Genomic DNA, 21,388 nt, shown 5'->3' on the forward strand with positions numbered 1-21,388 from the left:
GGGCAGCATTATGCCCTATGAGGGGGCTACATTATACTCTATGGGGGCTGCATTATATTCTGTGGTGTGGCTGCATTATACCCTATGAGTGTGCTACATTATATTCTATGGTGGAGACTGCGTTATACCTTATGAGGGGATTGCATTATATTCTATGAGAGGGGGCTGCATTATATTTTACGAGGGGGCTACATTATTTTTTCAGGGGGGCTATATTATATTCTGTGTGGAAGGCTACATTATATTCTGTGAGGGGGCTACATTATATTCTATGAAGGGGCTAACCCTCTATAATTCTATGATTCTACCCCAACCCCTGCTACATAATTAAGACGTGAACTACCTTATATTATACCCTGATATTAGCGTGTTTTACCACACAATTGGTGGTCTTGTATTTATTTCTATACAGCTACATAGTGGGCCCCAAGAATGATTTTCTCTGGTGGGCCCAAGGTGCTCCAGTCCGACACTGATTTCATGGATAGCACTTATACCATATTTTTCTCTGGGACTGTGCACATGTCCATTTTTTTTCCTCCGACCACTCGGTGACATGCCCGATTTTGATCTGAGTGTCAGATGTGAATGGGCCTGTGGAAAACATCGGACCACACACTGATGACGATCGAGTGCGGTCCGATCTTCAAGGACTGACTGATTTTTTTTTTTCTTTTTTTCTTTCCCCCTCTAAGAAAAACAAATCCCACACTGATCAAACTCTGATTAGCATAATCGGACTGTTTTTCTCAGATCGAGAGAAAATAGTCACATTCACCTGCCCATCCACTCAGATTTTTCTGGCAGCCTCATAGAAGGTGAATGGAGCAGTGTTTGAGCATCTGACCTGTCACTCCATTTTGTAACGGGAATAAAAATTCACCTTTCTGCCAATCGGTGCAGATCCCACACTAACGGTAAGTCACCATCTATCCAACATATAGGTGAGAACTTGTTTTTCACCGGATAACCCCTTTAATTTCCATAAAACAAAGTGTCAGCCAGTTATGAATCTCAGTTGCTAGAGTGAAACCTCCTGTATTTCAAGACTTTTTTTTTTTTAGAGATTCTGACATGGAAAAAACGTATTAAAATTGTTGTTCAAAAGTAAGGAAATGCTGATTGTCAAGGTTCCCAGCATTTTTGAGATTTGTGGGGGTTCCATTGATGAGACCACCCACAATAAGAGAGCTATCATGTGAATAGGTGTTAACTAGAGTTGAGCGAAACGGGCCGAACAATTTCAAAAGTCGCCGACTTTTGGCAAAGTCGGGTTTCATGAAACGAAACCCGACCCTAGGATGAGGTCGGCCACGAGGTCGGCGACTTACGCGCCAAAGTCGCATTTCAAAAGTTTGTTTAGCGCTCTTTTTCAGCCAATCAGGATCCACGGACACTGTGGGCAACGTGATGACATAGGCAGGGGTCACCACCATCTTTCAGAAGGGCATGCAAGTGGTTGGCTTGCTTTGGTGGGCGTCACAGGGGTTATAAAAGGGCGTGCACGCCGACCGCCATCTTACTTCTGCCGATCTTAGCATAGGGAGAGGTTGCTGATTCTGTAGGGAGAGCGTTAGGCAGGGAAGAAGAAAGAAAAACTGCTTCTGCTGCTAGCGATTTTGCCTGTGCAACACACCAGTCACTGTGTGTGCAGTGCAAGGGGAGGCTATATTGTGGTGGATCAGCGGTGTTGGTTGATAGGCTGCCTTCTAAGGCTTCCTGACAGCTGCATTGCTGTTTCCCCACTGCTCTGCAAACTGCTTTTTTAAAAGCAATCCCAATTTTTTTTTTGTCCTGCTGAGGTACTGAGCGTGCATTTATTCACACCATACAGCGGTGTACGCTCCTCACACAGTACCGTGTAACGGCTGTTATCACAGCCACAGTGAATCTATCTGTGTGTCACTGTGGAAGGATAAGTGGAGGACTTGTTCCGTTCGTACAGACCTACACTCTAGGGAGATTCCTATTTTGCCCAATTCTACAATTCACTTTTTTCACACCTGTGCCATCGAGCCTGTGACATAGCGCTCTGATATTCAGTGGGCCTCACACAATCCAAAAGTGTCCAGTGTCCACAAGTGTCTGCAGAAATTCAAAATCTCCCTTATCCTGTAGTCACTTTTTTCACACCTGTGCCATCGAGCCTGTGACATAGCGCTCTGATATTCAGTGGGCCTCACACAATCCAAAAGTGTCCAGTGTCCACAAGTGTCTGCAGAAATTCAAAATCTCCCTTATCCTGTAGTCACTTTTTTCACACCTGTGCCATCGAGCCTGTGACATAGCGTTCTGATATTCAGTGGGCCTCACACAATCCAAGTGTCCAGTGTCCACAAGTGTCTGCAGAAAATCTAAATCTCCCCTGTCTTATAGACACCTTGTACCTTGTTTTACATTACTATATAGTTTGTTGGATTTTGTCTACATTTCTACCAAAAATGAGGAAGGCTGGTGCAATTGGGCGGGGGTTGGCAGCTGGTAATGATGGTGTTGGTGGTGGATCTGATGGTAGTGGCAAAAGCAAAATAGGACCGAATGCAGGAGGTGTTGAGCCTGCGTCATCGTCTGGCTCCATAAGACTTCGAAGGCTTAGTTTTCTAGGAGTTGGCAAACCGCTTTTAACGCCAGAGCATCAGGAAAAAGTTTTGTCTTACATTGCTGACTCAGCCTCCAGCTCTATCGCCTCCTCTTCTGAAGTTGTAAAAAGTAAAAGCACTGAGTCGTCATTGGAGGCTCATGTTCATGAACCACACCTTTCCTTGTGTCCTTCACCCCAACCCAGATTGAAGGATGACGCAGGCCATACTACTGATTACTCCATGGAGCTGTTTTCACAAACCATGCCTGGATTATCAAGTGAAATGGTGAATTACCCAGGCCAAGATGAATCTGACATGGTGTGCACTGATGCACAGCCGCTGATAGATGATTCTGCTGGTACATTCACTCAGAGCACTACATTGTCCTCGCGGTGTACAGAGCCAGATTCTGACCCTGATGAGACTCAGGTGCCCCTTCCCGCACACTATACCACCATACACGGTGACACTGAGGAAGGTGCACATGACATTGAAGAGGAGGTGATGGATGACCCAGTTGTTGACCCAGATTGGCATCCATTGGGGGAAGAGGGTGCTGCTTCCAATAGCTCAGAAGAGGAGCATCCACAGCAGACATCGACATCGCAACAGCTGTTATCTGGCAGGCCCGGAGCACTCCAAAGACAGGTTCCAAAAATCAAAAGAGTTGCTGGACAGCTTGACCAGAGGGTCAAAACATCACAGCGTGCTAGGCCGCAAAATGTCTGCCAAAGTAGGAAGAGTGCAGTGTGGCACTTTTTTGAACAAAATCCTCATGATCAGGCCAAGGTTATCTGTAAGAAGTGCGCAAAGACCTTTAGCCGAGGGAAAAATCTGAAAAATTTGAATACCAGTTGCATGCTTAGACATTTATCCACCATGCACTTGCAAGCGTGGACACAACACCAAATCTCAAGTGCCACATGTGCAACTGATCACAAAGAAGGTAGTCAGCAACGCTACATTGTTTCCCCCACTGTAAGCCCACCGGTTAGCACAGCAGCAAATGTTGAGGTGTCATTGCAAGGCCACAGCAGTCAGCGAATCCCACTGTTATATCAACGAAATACTGAATCTAGGCCATCAGAAAGAACACCAACTCCATCACCATCATCAACCCTCTCTCAGTCCGCCCTGTCCACCGCTACTTCTACCATATGCAGCTCTCAAGTCCAGCTCACCCTCCCAGACACTATGAGTAGGTCAAGAAAGTACTCAGTCTCTCATCCGCGTACACTGGGTTTGAACGCCCACATTGCCAAACTAATCTCGTTTGAGATGATGCCCTATCGGTTGGTGGAAAGCGCAGCTTTCCGCGAACTCATGGCCTATGCAGTACCACGCTATGACCTACCCAGTCGCCACTTCTTCTTTCGCAAAGCCATCCCAGCCCTCCACCATCATGTGAAAGACTGCATTGTCCATGCACTCAAGCAGTCAGTGAGCGGAAAGGTGCACCTCACAACTGATGCATGGTCCAGTCGGCATGGCCAGGGCCGTTACGTGTCCATCACTGCGCACTGGGTTAATGTGGTGGATGCAGGGTCCACAGGGGACAGCGGTGGTGGGACAGTGCTGCCTAGCCCACGGTATAGGAAACAGTTGGCTGTAAGCGTTCCACCCTCCTCCTCCTCCTCCTCCTCCAGAAGCGAAAGCTCGTCCACAGAGCGCAGTCGTTAGAGCACTCCATCTGCAGCTGCCACTGTTGCACATGAGGTGTCCCCCTATCGAGCAGCTAGTGGAAAGCGTCAGCAGGCTGTGTTGCAGATGATGTGTTTGGGCGACAGACACACCGCCGAGGTGCTGGCCGAGTACTTGAAGCGACAAACTGAGTCATGGCTGGGCAGTGTACATCTTGAGGCAGGCAAGGTAGTTAGTGATAACGGCCGTAATTTTGTGGCAGCCATAGCCCTTTCAAAACTCAGCCACATATCTTGCTTGGCTCACACCTTGAACCTGGTGGTGCAGTGCTTCCTCAAAAATTATCCGGAGTTAACAGCCCTGCTCCATAAGGTGCGAAGACTGTGCGCGCACATCCGCCGGTCGCCTGTACACTCCGTTCGTATGCAGAAGCTGCAGCGATTGCTCCACCTTCCCAACCACCGCCTCATTATCGACATTGCAAGAAGGTGGAACTCCACCCTGCACATGGTGGAGCGGCTGTGCGAGCAGAGGCAGGCCATAATGCATTTGTGGGAGGATACACGGCCAGGCACTTTGAGAGCAGACATGGAGTTGACAGGTGTGCAGTGGTCGAAGCTGAAAGACCTCTGTAAAGTCCTTCAGTGTTTTGAGGAATGCACACGGCTGGTAAGCGCAGACGACGCCATCCTAAGCATGAGCATCCCACTTATGCGTCTGCTCATGCAAACTTTGACGCACCTTAAGGAGCAGGCTTCTGCAGCCAATGTTGATGAGGAGGAAGAGGTGGAGGGAATCGTTGATGACATTCAGCCATTGTCTGCTCAGGGACCTCTCCTGGACGAGTTGGAGGAAGAAGAGGAGGAGGAGGATGATGATGGGGATGATTACTTAGGGGAGGAGGATGCATCTCGTGGGGCAAATGAAAATGTTGGCGTGGCAAGGTCTGGTACAGGGTTTGTGCGTGACTGGAGGGATGTGGATTTGCCAGAAAGTGCTCCTCCAACCAGCACTCGCAGTGCATCATTGACACCGGGAACATTGGCACACATGTCAGATTATGCCTTGCGGATCCTAAAAAGGGACCCCCGCATTGCCAAAATGATGAAAGATGACGACTACTGGTTGGCTAGCATCCTGGATCCACGCTATAAAGGCAAATTACAAAACATCATGCCACAGGAGAACCTTGACCTAATATTGGCTAATAAACAAGCAACTCTGGTAAATCGGTTGCTTGAGGCATTCCCAGCACACAGCAGCGGTGATGGTTCTCACACGAGCCGTACGGGCCGGGGGCAGCTTGGCAGAGGTGTTCATGGTGCACACAGCAGAAGTGGCGTTGGAGACAGGGGTTTCATGACAATGTTGTGGACTGATTTTTCAAGTACCGCTCACACAACTGGTAATACAGCATCGATGGAAAGTGACAGGAGACAGCAGTTGTCAACTATGGTTACAAACTACTTTTCCTCCCATATCGATGTTCTCCCACACAGGTCATTCCCCTTTGACTATTGGGCTGCTAAACTGGACACCTGGCCTGAATTGGCACAATATGCCTTACAGGAGCTCGCTTGCCCAGCTGCAAGTGTGCTATCGGAAAGAGTCTTCAGTACAGCTGGATCAATCCTGACAGAAAAAAGGACCCGTCTGTCAACCCAAAATGTGGATGATCTAACCTTCATTAAAATGAACCATGCATGGGTTTCCAAGGATTTTGTCCCACCTTCCCCTGATGACACATAGGGTGACAGAAAAAAGGCTTGCTTTGGTCCACCTCTTCCTGGGACTTGACCTATTTCGCCTTTTGCATCAGCTGAATGTCCAACATCAACATATGCCACTTTCTAAAACTCCCTAACTGTGCTGCCTCCCCCCCATGGCCGGGGTCACCACCTAGCGCACGACACCGTGCGAGTGCCGTTGCCCTGGACAGGTGGGTAGGCCGACTCTTGGGCGCGGGCACTGGCACAGGGTCCCTCATAGTGCAATCAAGTGTCTCTGACGGTGGTGGTGCACACCCGCCGTCAGACACACCGCCGTACTATGAGGGGCCAGTGCCAGTACCGACGCCCACGAGTGGGCCCCCCTTGCTTGGGCAGGGCCCCAGCATTTGCAATCTTTACCTCTCCCTGCTCCTCCGCTGTGTAGTCTGGGCCGTCAAATCCATACTGTGCCTGACACCGTCTGAGCCTGCCTCCTGATGTATAGACATATCTTTTGAATGTGTACGCTATCCATACATGTTATCCGGGGATACGGTACCCTTTCTCACCTTTGTGCAATCACGTGCAAGCTATACTGGGCCTAACACCGTCTGAGCCTGCCTCCTGATGTATAGACATATCTTTTGAATGTGTACGCTATCCATACATGTTATCCGGGGATACGGTACCCTTTCTCACCTTTGTGCAATCACGTGTAATCCATACTGGGCCTGAGAACGGCTGGCGAGCTGTTAAGCAAGCTACAGCACCTGTGGTTTGCACAGGTAAGTTTTTCATTTTTTCAGGAATGACGGTTAGGCCTAATTCCGGAACTGCGGTTGACCTGCACTTACTGGGAAATCATCGTTCGCGAGTAATAATTGTAATCAGTGATCCCCATCACTAACTTTGTTCAGCGGGTTATCTGCACCTGTAAGCGACAAACGCTGGCCTTTTCAGTGTAGCGCACATGCAGCCACGGACATGTAAGGGAATGACACACCAGTTATTGGCCAATCTCATGTGCCAGAGCCTCACGTGTCCCTCTAGTAAGCCGGACTCAGACCGCGGGGCATGACGGAGTCTCGTTCGTTAACGGAATTAAGCTTGCAATGTGTGCATCTGTTCTGTAGCTGGCATGGTTGAGGTTGCCCGTGTTGAGTCAAATTACGCCGTAGGCTCCACTCCTGGTGTTGCCCTTCTGGACATTCCTTTAAGGTTCAGCTTTGCAACCATACTGCCCACGTAAAACAAACACTTTGCCTTCATGAACGCTGTTTGGAGGGTCATGACTCGTGGGAATAACGCCGCCCAATCAGTTAACCTGCTAGAGAGATCCTTCGTTGCTCCCAAGCATGACATCACACTCCCTAGGAGGAAGGTAATGCCACTGTGGCGACCGTACTCCTGGGGGCGACACAAGTGCAGTGATGCCCAGCCACTGCTCGATGAATCTGCTGGTACATTGACCCAGACCACTACATTCCCCTCGCACGCTACCCGGCCTGAATCTGACCCTGATGAAACTCAAGTTACCCTTCCCATATACAGTTCCATCTTACACGGTGACAAAGAGGAAGCTGCAGATGAAAGTGCAGGTTCTGCCCACCCGCCATCAGACACACCACCGTACTATCAGGGGCTCTGTGCCAGTGCCGTCGCCAACGATTGGGCCCCCCCCTGCTTGCTCAGGATCACAGCACTTGCAAGGTTGAAATACTGTGCAGTGAGATGGAAGATGGGGACGACGAGGAGTCCAGACTAGTACAGGGATTCCCTAGCGAGGAGACTTATTTCATTGTTTTCAATGTTGGGACAGCAATTTTTGGGGAGCACTATACTCTGGAGAATGATAGATGGGGCCCACCATACACTGGAACATTCCAAAGGTGGACATCAGACACTGGAGCAGCATTTACAGGGCCCATTATACACTAGAGCATTAGAAATGGGGCCCATTATGTTTGGAGCATTATTTGGGCCCATAAGACAGTGGAGCTTCATCCATGGGGACCAACATATACTGTAGCATTATGTGGAGCGCATTATATACTGTTTCAAACATTATATGGGACCAATGATTCTGTATGGAGAAATAGATGGGCCTCGTCATGAGATGTAAAAAGTGAAGTATTTTTCATTGTACTATACCACTATTTCTCTGCCGTATCGGAGCATGATGAGTTGTGGTATGTGTTAAAGGGGCACTCTTTCACCCAGGGCACAAGAAAACCTGAAGCCAGCCCTACCCCCCCACAACTTTAGCCAAATAACCCCCATTTTTCAGTGCGTAACTTGTATTATGAAGTTAATTAAGGTTGACCAGCTTAAGTAAGAAGAATTGATGCTTTTGGCATTCAAATGAGCACTGTAGGTGTGTTTCCTGTCCTCCTCTCACTGCCGACTTTTATTCCCCATTGACTTACATTGGGTTTCGTGTTTCGGGACGACCCCGACTTTTCCCTATAATCGTCCGATCTTGCTCGACCCGACTTTTGGAAAAGTTGGGTTTCACGAAACGAAACTCGACCATAAAAAACCAAAAGTCGCTCAGCTCTAGTGTTAACTTTAAAATCTCATCATAAAACTTTATAAAGATTTATAGAATATCACATTATCTTCAAAGTCACAGAATGTATAGGAGCTGTGCTGGGACATTTTGCAATTGATTCCACCTTAAAGCTGTGATCTCTTGATCACTTACATAATGCTTTTGTACTATTAGTACTCCATAGTGTAAAGCTACGTTCCCACGATGAGCTTATGGTGAGTTTTTGAAGCTGCATATTTTCAATGCCTAAAAAATGAAGCGTCACACAAACAGACCGCATGTGAGTTTACGCAGCAGTAAAAAGAAGAACCGTGGGCATTACGTTTCTATAAATAACATCCACTTTGCTGGAACTGTAAGATGTTGTGTTTGACACCGCAAAAACACAGCGTCAAAAAAGGAACCAAAAGCTCACTGTGGGAATGTAGCCTCACTGCTTGTCAATATATTATAGGAAGACAACCTTCTTAGGCTATGCCTCTCCTAGACCACTATTTCTTCTTAGTCAGCTCCTTATTATTCCTCCTGACATATTTGTAATAGAGCAAATTGGTTAAAAATCTCTTACAGTTTTGTGCCTATAGCTGATTTGCTGTTGCCACCTGCGTTTTTGCCAATCTACCAAATTTACGTTAGAAAGATGTAGACGACAGAGAGAAACTAAACATCTAACATGACAAGTTTTTACAGGAAAATTTGGTTACCAATCTTGGGAAATCCCTTGAAGATCTACTAAAACCAATTATTGGTACCTTGAAAGTAAGTATTTCTCAAATTACTGATCTATGCAAACCTTCTTATAATATATGTCTCTATATTTACTCACTTAGGTAATTAATGCATTGTCAAATAATACGTAAGATGATTTTGGCTATTTTGTGGCAAGAGATGGTATATTTATGTTCCACTGTTTCTGGTGTCACACGGAAAGATGGGAAGCAGGCTATGGAGGGACGTCATTTGGATTTCAGTGTAAAGGAAGGGGCCATTACATAATATGGGCTTGATTGGTGTTGTGCAGTATTGCCTGTAGAATTGCTGCATATATAATTTCCCAGAGGAGCATTGCAAGGCTTAAAAGCCTCCTCACCTTAGCATGTCAGGCTAGGCATGTCACTATCTACAAGGAGAAAAGTTACCCCTTGGATCCCAGTCAGAAACCTCCCACCTAGACCAACCAGATCTCGTACTTTACACTGATGAGGGGTTACACCTTGAAACACCTTGTCTGCAAATTGAGCGTCTGGTTTGGCTTTCATCCAAAGTCATGTGGCAAGGCTCATTAAAGGGACAATATTGACTTTTAGGATTGCTACTTCAAATACGTGACACTAGAGTTTAAGTCTTTTTCTCTGAAGAGGCAGTTTGCTTGCAAAGTATTGCCTGTAACACAGTGGGAAGGGAGAGGCTGCTGAAATGAATTTGACTAGATCATTTCTGTAGACAGGGTAGGTAGATGAACAGTTTTCGGTAGGTACGGGGTAAAGTAAATGATTACTCCAGATTTGGAAAGGCTTGTTCATATACTGCATTTTTGCCGCAGAAAAACCCCCAAAGTGTTTTACAGTAAAAGCAAAGTGAATGAGGTTTGTGAAATCTCATTGCAGACGCTGTCAATTTTTTCCTTGCATATTATAACCATCAAAGCATTTTTTTCTCTAATCTGTAGCATGTCAACTCTTTCAGTGTTTTTGTAGTGTTTTTTTACTCATTCAAATAAATAAGAAAATCGCATAAAAAATGCACACAAAAAGAAGTACATTTTACACAGGATCTTTTCTGCCAACACTCTGGTTATTACTCTACAAAAATCTGCTGCAAAAGCTCAGCATGTGCACAAACCCTAATTCAGACAGGACTTTTAAACAATATATAATTTAGCAAGATCTGGTAAAATACAGCGTGAAGAGCAGAAATGGCTCCAGGAATAGGACTCTCGAACGTAAATAAGACCGCTATTCTATAACTGACCAGTACTGGCAGTCACATCTTAACCAATCAATTATGATCTGTCTCTTCAAGTCATTTTTACTTAACTTTTTTATTGCAAGAAGATTTTCACTTATGATCCAACATCGAGTTTTATCCTCAGCGACACACAGTATGCCTGCAGCTGATATCCTGTAATGTATTCCAGAAATACAAGAAAAAGTACGACTGTAGGGAATGCACACCACAATACTATATAAAAAGGCAAAACTTTATTAACAAAAACAGTTTAAAACATCCTTAAAACCAAAGCAGAGCTCACCCCATGCATGATATAATAATCACAGGCAATAATGCAATGCAATAAACAGACCCTGGACCCTGGATTGTAACATGCAAATATCAAAAAATAGAAAAATAATAAATCCAAACCATGAATAACAAGTTATGAAAATGTACAATCACAATCTAATTTAATCTGTCCCCAAAAGTGCTCTGCAACAAGAATGCCAAAATTGTAAGTTCCTCAAAATATGAGTGCCACTTAAATAGTTGTCCAGGGGCCGTTTATTGCATTGCATTATTGCCTGTGATTATTATATCACGCATGGGGGGAGCTCTGCTTTGGTTTTAAGGATGTTTTAAACTGTTTTTGTTAATAAAGTTTTGCCTTTTTGTATAGCATTGTGGTGTGCATTCCCTACAGTGGTACTTTTTCTTGTATTATCCATTTTGTCTGCCACTGGCATTGCACCCGCCTATAAATAGTCCAACCCTCATCAGTAGTGCACCTAGGCTTCACTATTGTAATGTATACCATATACACACTTTTTTCCTGCCTCGTCCCCCCGAGATCTCGGGTCCTGAGATATCAATATGCGCATGCGGCCATTTTCCCTAAGTCTGCCAAAGTGAAAAGGATGGGAAGTGCGGGGACTCCTGACATTTTGTAAAAGCCCGGCTCCCGCCGCAGTCTTGCACCTCCGAACACACTTTCCTCCCTGCTCAGGGCCCGCAGCATCATCCCACCCTGCCAGCCAGCTTCCTGCAACAGCGACCCTGCCTCCTGGGACCCCACTCCACTGTAGCCGCCCCCGCGGTAAGCTACCATAAAAGACACTCTACCATTTTCTTGAAATTTTTTTTTCTCCTGTTTTCCTCCCGAAAATTTGGGGTGCATCTTATAGTTCGGAAAATACGCAAACTTGTTCAGAAGTATTTAGCTGAATAATTAGATTTTACATTTTCATTAATAGTGCAAATAATAAAACATAATAAAAATAATAATTTACCTGGAAACTCATAGAGTAGTAAACTATACTGAATATCATCCAATGTAACAATGTTATTTTACAGGATCTTGACAGAGAGTTGCTAAGTGGGCTTACATGCAGCGTGGTAAGTTTTATTCTATACAGATTGTTACTAGATCAAAGCTCATTGCTGTTATATATCTTTCCCCTCCTTTACCATCGCTACAAATGATTAATTATAGAGATTAGCATTGTACAAAAAAATGAAAACAAAGAATTTCCAATATGTATTGTGTTGCTTATAATTAAAGATGAGCGAATATGTTCGAAAAACGATCGCCAAACATAAATTCAACACGAATATGGCACATTCAGATTCGTGATCAGAACCACAAGCAAATTTTTATAAAATCGGAAAAAAATCGATAACATTCATTAGAAAGTGTGGGAAAATATTTGCGTTGCCGCTAAAGTATTTTGATCACTTTGGCTACGATAGTGGTGGTGTATAATGAGCATGGGGAACGTGTTTGATGAGGGTAGGGGGTAGAGAGAGCGTAGAGGAGAGTCATGCTTAAGTTGTAAAAAAAAATTTCCCAACTTTATGTGTGCACATTGCGGCTAGCCAATCAGGGCAGAGGAAACATCCACAATTTCCTGACACAACAGCTTGTGTCATTGGCTGGACATCTTGTTTTAGTGCCATTTTGTCACTAGCACAGCACAGAAAGGCTGCTCCTGATGCTGGGCCTGGGTGCTGATAGATTTTAGCTAGTTAACAAGGTGGTTGTTTCTAAGTCAGATAGTTTACATAACTAGTGTCCTGTGTGGCTGTAAATTCGACCTTCCAGCAGATTTTTTTTGTGCCATTAGTGACGTCCACAGGTAAAGACAGCAGGGCACCTTTTATAGAAGTATGTTGTGCACTGCTTCTATTCTGCTCCGTGCATGAGTAGGCCTTTCAAAATCGTATTTTTTCAGTTGCTAAGCGTGACACAGAACGCCAAATCCCACCTTGTCATTTAGTAGCAGTGAAATTGTTCTGTGATTTGACCTGTTTCCCAGTAGAAAAAAAAAACAACTTTTTTTGCAGCAGCTAACGTGATTCAGCCTGCCATATCTCACCCTGTCATTTAGTGGGGGTGAAATTCATCTTTCTGAACAGCTGTTGCAAAGTAAAAAAAAAATTTCAGTAACTAAACGCAATACAGCTCTCCATATCCCACCTTGTCATTTAGTGGTGGTGAAATTCATCTTTCAGCACAGCTGCTGCACAGTAAAAAAACGCAAATGCTTTCTCGTGATACAGTCCGCCATATCCCAACTTGTGATTTTGTGGCGGTGAAACTGTTCTGTGTGCAGAGCTGTTACACAGTAAAAAAAATATATTTTTGACAGTTACTAACGTGATTCAGCACGCCATATCTCACCCTGTAATTTAGTGGCAGTGAAATTCATCTTTCAGCACAGCTGTTGCACAGTAAAAAAAAATTCTGTAGCTAAACGTGATACAGCCTGCCATATCCCAAATTATAATTTTGTGGCTTTGAAACTGTTCTGTGTGCAGAGCTGTTGCACAGTAAGAAAATATATTTTTTGCAGTTGCTAACGTGATTCAGCACGCCATATCTCACCCTGTCATTTAGTGGCGGGAAATTCATCTTTCTGTACAGCTGTTGCAAGTAAAAAAAATAAACATTTTTTTCGGTTACAAACGTGATACAGCACGCCATATCCCACCTGGTCATTTAGTGGCGGTGAAATTCAGATGTGTGCAGAGATCATGCAGAGTAAAAAAATATGTTGTTTTCTGTACCATACATGATAAAGCAGGCTAGATCTGAGTTTTAAATTTTTTTGAGCATATATATTCTATTGCATATAGGCCTCATCCACAGTAAAAGAAATACTTTCTTCTGTTAAGATAAAAGCCCTCCCTTGACCCATCCTCTTTGCCTAGCTATCGCCCCATCTCACTTCTCCCCTATGCCTCCAAACTACTGGAACATCCATTTTGAACTGTCCTCCCACTTCTCGTCTTGCTACCTCTTTGACCACTTACAATATGGCTTCCGACTGCACAATTCCACTGAAACTGCCCTGACTAAAGTCACCAACGACCTACTTACTGAAAAATCCGAGAGACGCTAGTTTCTTCTTCTCCTTCTCCTGGACCTGGCATCTGCCTTTGATACAGTGGACCATTCCCTCTTGCTACATACTTTCTGATGTAACAAAAAACACAAATATCCTAAAATAAAAAAGTAAAAAATAAACTGCAAATAATGCATAAAGGTAATAATAATAATAAGGGTATTTAGTAAACATAATTTTGATCAAAATAATGTATTATTTCATTGTACATTCAGTGCATGTATGGGTGTGACCGCCCTCTTTCTGAGCTGGGAAAACCATCCTGTCTGGCCTATGCTTTTACTCGTGGTTCAGCCGCTCGATCCTTGTTCACATTCACGTCACTTAGCAAGTGAAAAGGTTTTAAATACTAGAGTAGGACTGTCCCACAAGGGTTGCCGTGATGTGGCGGGATGGCTTGTACATTATTTTGATCAAAATTATGTTTACTAAATACCATTATTATTATTACCTTTATGCATTATTTGCAGTTTATTTTTTACTTTAGGATATTTGTGTTTTTTGCTTTTTGTTTTCTCCGGTTAATGGTCATGTGTTAATATGCACTTACATTGTGCATACACATTTACTTACTTTCTCAGTTCAGACTCCAGTTTTTTATACTTTCTGATGTATTGCCATTAAAGACTTGGCCCTTTGTTGGATCTCCTCGTACCTAACAGGCAGGACATTCAGTGTCTCCCACTCACACTCCACACGTACCTGTGTATGCTCTTCTGTCCATCAACTGGTTTAGCCCGCACCTGCCAGAGCCTCTCTCTCTAACACTTGGTCCAGCCCGCACCTGCCAGTGCCCACCTATCTAAAACCTCGTCCAGTCCACACCGGCCAGTGCTCTCCTGTTCCTCAGCTGGCCCAGTCTGCACCTGCCAGTGTTCATCTCTTTAAATGCTGGTCTAGATTGCACCCGCCAGGCCCATCTGTCTAACATCCGGTCCAGCCCACATCTTCCAGTGCCCATCTGTGTAACACCCGGTTCAACCCTCACCTGCCAGTGCACATCTGTGTAACACCTGGTCCAATCCGCACCTGCCAGTGCCCATCTGTCTAACACCCAGTCCAGCGTGAACCTGCTATTGGCAATCTGTGTAACACCTGGTTCAGTCCGCAGCTCCCATGCCCATCTGTCTAACACCCGGTCCAGCCCGCACCCGCTAATGCATTTCTGATCCTCAGCTGGTCCCATCTGCACCCATGGTTCCAGTGTCCCTACATTGCCTGCCTGTATTCTTCATCCCTCCTTCAGGACGTACCAGCCTACCCGCTCTAGGGAGTTAGCTGCCACTGTTCTGCCTTCTTCTACGTATGATGTTGTGTGGATTCCAGCATATGGCTTAACCTTTCATCCACTCCCAGAAACAAGACTGTATGGGTGCTTAAGTATATTATTTATTGGGATGATATGGACAATGATGGGAGATGATAACAGATGGATAATTCGGCAGATTGTTGTACAAAATGTGGATGATTCAGGTAAAACTACAAAAGACAGATAATACAGCATATCAGTACTAGTAGACAGCATACAATACACGAATACTGGCAGGTAATAGCAATGCAGGTATTATCACAGTACCAATGATACAGGAAGCTGTTATCATGCATTATATAAGGCTGAGTTCACACGTGGCGTTTTTTTCGCGTTTCCGCGGCAGTTTTAACCGCACGATTTTGCCACGAATACGCAAAAAATAAGCATCCCATGCATTCCTATGGGATTCCGCAATGCTGTGCTAATGCTGCGGTTTTTACCGCGGCGGAATCGCTTCGCAGTAAAAAACGCAGCATGCTCATTAATTTGCGGAATCGCGGCGATCCCGCACCCATAGGAATGCATTGTTCCGCTTACTTTCCGCATGTGGCTGTGCACACCATGCGGAAAGTAAGCAGAACAATTGCGGATGGTACCCACGGTCCGGAGGAGAGGAGACTGTCCTCCGGGCTTTGGGTACCATATCCCTGTAAAAAATAGAATTTAAAATAAAAAATATTGTTATTCTCTCCTTCCGGTGTCCCGCGCAGCATTCCCGCCTCTCTCCACGCTCCCGGTCCCAGTAATCCTTTGCGAAAATGCCCACGATGGTGTCCATTCTCGCGGGATTGCGATGTCTCGCTGTCATTCGCGTGACGTCATCGCGAATTACCGTGAGACATAGCAATCCCGCGAGAACGGACGTCATCGCGGGCATTTTCGCAAAGGATTACTGGGAACGGATGCGCGGGACGTCGGAAGGTGAGAATAACACCATTTTTTTTTACATTCTATCTTTTACTACTGAGGCCGCATAGGCGGCCTCAGTAGTAAAAAGTTGGTCACACTCGTCAAACACTATGTTTGACGAGTGTGACCAACCTGTCAATCAGTTCTCCAAGCGATGCTACAGATCGCATGGAAAACGCTAGTATTTTGCAAGCTAAATACGCTTGCAAAATGCTAGTTTTTCCGCGGGAAAATCGCGGGAATTTAAAATGCGATTTTCCCGCGGAATGGAATTCTGGAATTCTCATGGTAATTTCCGCGAGAGTTCCGGTACGTGTGCACTTAGCCTTCGAGCTGGGCAATATAACCTACACAGCAGCAAAGGAGAAAGAAATATCAAACACAACTAGTGTCTGCCAGCTTTACACTCACTGAACAGAGGATGCATAACTAGAGGATGCTTATAACAAACATGCAGTGAAAAAACACCACAGGAGCTGAGCATGCATTGCAAACATCATGGGGGGCTGCATTATGGCTTCTAACACAGATGCATAACTCATAATTGCATTATCCTTACCAGAATCTGCTTGTTAAGGCTATGTGCCCACGTAGCGTTTTTCAAGCGTTTTTTCTTGAGCAGAAACGCATGCCCTTGCCAGGGAAAATGCATGCGCTTTTTGACACGCGTTTATGACCCGATTGTCAAGCGCTTTGACATGCGTTTTCCTATGCGTTTTTGCAATTGCAGTGTATGTGTGCGGAATCACATGCGATTCCGCACAATTAATGAACATGCTGCATTTTTTTCCGCTAAGCGTTTCCGCAGCGGAAAAAAACGCACCATTAGCACAACATGTGCATTTTCCATTCTATTACATTAGATGCTTTTCTTAAGCGTTTCCGCAGCAGAAACGCTTGTATAAAAGCGCTGCAGAAACGCTTAAAAAACGCAACGTGGGCACACAGCCAATGGTTTTTCAAAGAGCTGAGCTAAACATGTGGGCTGCTCAGGAGATGCTGGAGAATGGATACATGTTGTTGACCAAGACTAGAAGAAGGGGCGGTTCTGAACAATTAACCATTCGGGGAACAGAAAATTCCAAACACATAAATAAAAGAAGAGCAACTTATGACACCTACTGGCGATAGCTGGAACAGCACTTAAAAATATCTAGCTGCACAAAATGGGCACAACAGCCTCCCTCTGTAAGTTAGCCCTGGAGTAGCACCTGGTGCCACCTCCTTGGCCCTCCTTGGGTCGCAGTTTTCGCCTGCTGCCGCTTATCTGAGGTCGTACTTGGTAGGCCACATATTTACACCCCTCCAGGCTTTCCGATGGCTACGGCACAGTGGTTCCACAACTTTGCCTGTTACAGTCTCCATCTGCTGGGTTGGCTGTAGTGGAAGAGGTGTCGGTCCCCATTATACTAGTTCTACTTTGGTGAAATTGATGCCACTTTGGTAATGTCTGCCACTAATTTTTGGAAATGTGTTGATTTCTGGTTGGGTTTCCTTCATATGTTTTGCCTGTAGCAGTAGGCCTCCAAAACCTGCAGCCCTCACTTCCTTCAAATCAACTACCCGTGTTACTATCCGTACATTAGTCTGATAATAGTAGTGTAGGAAACTGATATTTGTGCCACCTGAGTGTGGCTGAGTATAAAAGCAGGTTGAGCTGTTGCATGTGGCATCAGGGCTTCCAGGAAAGCAGGCCTTCACCGATCCCTCACCCACCTCATCTTAATTTGAAGTTCAATTGAAAGCTGTAAATGCTGGCCGACACCCTGATACCTCATGCCTGGCTGATTGGTGTCATGCCATTCTAAAATTTGCACTGTGGGTGAATTGAGGCCACTTTCCTGGTGTCTGCGCCTAATTTGATGTGTTTTGGCAGCTTTTGAGCCCTTTGAAGGTATTGTGTATGCATTTATTTTTGCCTCCCATTGACTCCAATGGCGTTCGGCCATGTTTGGCGAATATTCGACGAATAAATCATCGAATATTGCAAAAACGGTGACAGGAATCCGAACCAAACATTGAAATATTCGCTCACCTCTACTTATAATGTCATCTCTCAGGACATGTCTGGTTTTGGTACTATAAGTATTCTGCATAATATAACAATTCTGGAAAATCTCAGACCTCTGCATTGTCCCATTCTTCTATTAATGCTCCTAGAAATGTATAACTACATTTCCACTGAGCGCTATCAGTTGGGTGTCTCCATTCACTTTCTAACATAGTCCAATGAATAACACTGGTCTTGATGACGGGTCGTGTTGCAGTCAGACAGATGCTCCTGACTCAATATAAGTCACACACCTCTTAGTGAATGGGGTGTGAGTGAAAAGTGGCGACTGCCTTGATGTATCTTGCCACAAATCTTACTTCACTTGGGGACTGGAATAAGATTTCTGGCGTAAGGTATGCCACAGCTCATCATGAATTTGACAAGCTGTGGTGTCGTGTCCCCATCCCACCCCATCTCTGCCCGTTTTGGTGGAACTGGGCATAACTTCTGTGAAAACATTAAAAGTTACATTTTTGAATAATATCTAGTTGGGCAAATATTTTACAACTTATTAAAATGTGTCTCATCAGTTTTGTGGCAGAAACACCTTAATGAATTGGGGCTCTTGTATATTATGCAGATTTCTGCGATCATAGCATTAATAGCCTATCCTCTGCATACACCTGTATGGTGGAGAAATTGATGCACTTGTTTTCCCCTTAAGACAAAAGTATCCAAATATGAAGTGATAGATATTTATTATGGAGTTGATGTAAATGCAATTCCTGGACATGTAATCAGCTCCTGAATGATTATTTATTGCTATTAATTAGAAGTAATGTAGAAAGTGAAATAACTTTGCTTCTGTCACATGAAAATCTTCCACAGAAAATGTAATTGTTAGAAATTCATGTAAAAGTTGGGCTTTGTGACAAATTACTAGTATTTATCTTATAATTATCTTTGCATTGTTTTCGTTAAATATTTTGTCCTTGTTTCCAATGTGCCTAATTTTTATTTAGGTCAATAGTCTCAGTGGAGAAAGTAGCATAGCAGCCTTTCTCGCTGGAGTCCGTCCCTTTGGCTAAGTTAAGGTTTAATCCTACCTAACAAAGAAATCTGGTAAGTTGTGATAAAATGCAAATAATCCTCATTATGAACATTTAACACATCATTCTATTAGGAAATTAAACATTCCCCATCACTTAAGTGGTAATGCCAAGAAGGAAAAGTCGTGGAATTACGAAGATCACAGAATGGATAGACATGTTCATTATATGCAAAAATTATGAAAAGATGGAGGCAACTTTTTCAGAGCATCACAATTTATTCCGTATTACATACGAGCGCTGCACATAGAAATCCTCGATGTGATCACATGCCGTAAATTTACAATATGCGGTCAACATAGAATTTAAAGGAACTCATATTTTATTTCTTTTTCTAACCATTCCTGACAAATTCTCTGTATTTCATGTTTGCAATGCAGATCTGTGACAAAATCCATACCATTTCCCTACCTCTGGTAGCTACACATCACCCCATTACTCTACTTTTAATTTGGTGGTAGATCTTTTGTTGTGTGTCCGAAATGTGACATACCCTTTGCCAATTTCTCCCAACGATGTAGGTGTTGTCACCAGTTCTTTTAATTTTCAACACTTGCTATGGGTTCTGCAACTTCTTGAAAAGTTCATTTAAGGTGTGTCTACACGGGTCAGATACACAATGGATATTCTAGACAAGATTTTCCAGAAGGAAAATATGCTGCAAATCACAGGATTTTATCAAATCTCATCTACAGGTTGTGGAGAAAATCTGCAGGGTAAATTGACCGACAGGGTGGAATAGAAATCCGCAGTCTGTGACCTTAAGCTGCGGAAATTCAAACAGATTTCACAATTTGAGCTCCTACTTCATTATACAATAAAGGCCAGTCATAGGCATATAACACAGTAATAGTGCAAATAGTATGAGCCCACATGAGTGTACTTTATAAGCTAAATAATATTTGAACTTGTTTTTCTGAATAATTTGTACTAGAAAGCTGTAAGCATTTCTTAAATATATGAGGGCAATTCAATTTATTAATTATCTATTTTTTTTTCTAGGGTCATTGGACACAAACAGTAGAATAGAAGAAAACATGCAATAAAAAAGAAAAAAAAAGCATAAAATCATTTGATTCATTTTTTTGATTTTCATGATGAGTCATAAAACTTTCTATAAATCTTATGTTCCATTCAATCAATAAATAATCTAGAAATCTAAGTATCCGTGTGTTGTTTTAACAAGCTGTACTTATTGTCAGGCTGAGGTCTTAATGGACCAGAGAGATTTCTCCATCTATAATAAATGTAATAAGTAGATTTTCAAGGCCTAATTTAATATCAGGAGTAAGAAACCTGAGACTAGATTCATATTCCACTCAGGAGGTATGCGCCAGATGATGTGCACCGTCAGGATGGATGCCATGACATCCGTCCATCATAGGGACCCACTGTTAAAGGAAATCTATCACCAGGTTTTGCTCCTCCATCTGAGAGCAGCATTATGCAGGGGCAGAGACCCTGATTCCGGCGATTTGTTACTTAGTGGACGGCAGTCTATCATTGTGACAAAATCAATGTCTTATCTTCTGCAGATCTATCAGAGCACTTTATAGCCCAAAAAAGACTACTTCACTGCAGAGCTTTCCTATACAGTAAAAGAACGGCATGCAGGTGAACCCCAGCCACACTTTCAGCTTTCATCTGATGAATGGTCATCTATGGCATATGAAAAAGCTTCTAGACGTACACCGTAGGCTAGGTGCACAAACCTTAGATCTTGTGTTGTAGCTTTAGAGAGTCTTAAGATCTACTTGGTGTTAGGTTGTGATTGAACCTTGGGGCTAGTGTGAAAGTTATCATCGGTGGTGCTAGGATTGAAAGAATGGTGGCCTTGTGTGGATTGTACTTTTTAAATTCAGTTTAATGCAATAGAACAGACAGTAGAAAATTTTAGTGATAAGATGCAGTCCTAGGCAAAATACCATGATTACCAACATTGTTGTTGCCAAAATAGTCCATTATTGCCAATATTTAAATCCAGCCCCAAATCCTGCCAAGGAACGCCCCCAAACAGAGGAGAATCACCCACTTGTAGAAAGTATTTTTTAGAAAAAAAATCATGTACCAGTGAGCTGCTGCTTACAGTGACAGAAGGCTATGATGTTACGTTATGAATATGTGGAAGGAACCCAGGGACTTGTATCTCTTTAAGAGTTGAGCCGATCAATCCAATGCAAATCGACTGAGTTGAATGTTCTGACATTTTCAGATGTCGGCAAAATAAAACTATTTGCAATTCGATT

General features: G+C 43.9%; 1 protein-coding gene across 1 annotated transcript in view; it reads left to right on the plus strand.

Moving 5' to 3' along the window:
- LOC141085801 (ranaspumin-like) overlaps positions 1-20,304 on the plus strand; it is a 54,921-nt gene extending 34,617 nt beyond the window's left edge. Inside the window, exons 12-15 of the mRNA XM_073571366.1 lie at positions 9,174-9,242; positions 11,769-11,810; positions 19,056-19,155; positions 20,145-20,304. Coding sequence (XP_073427467.1) covers positions 9,174-9,242; positions 11,769-11,810; positions 19,056-19,121 — 177 coding nt within the window. The 3' untranslated portion in view covers positions 19,122-19,155; positions 20,145-20,304. The remainder of the gene's footprint in view (positions 1-9,173; positions 9,243-11,768; positions 11,811-19,055; positions 19,156-20,144) is intronic.
- The last annotated feature ends 1,084 nt before the right edge of the window (positions 20,305-21,388 follow it).

Source organism: Dendrobates tinctorius, unplaced genomic scaffold (assembly GCF_039654945.1).
Source record: "Dendrobates tinctorius isolate UK_male_01 unplaced genomic scaffold, ASM3965494v1 ptg000029l, whole genome shotgun sequence".
Classification (NCBI taxonomy): domain Eukaryota; kingdom Metazoa; phylum Chordata; class Amphibia; order Anura; family Dendrobatidae; genus Dendrobates; species Dendrobates tinctorius.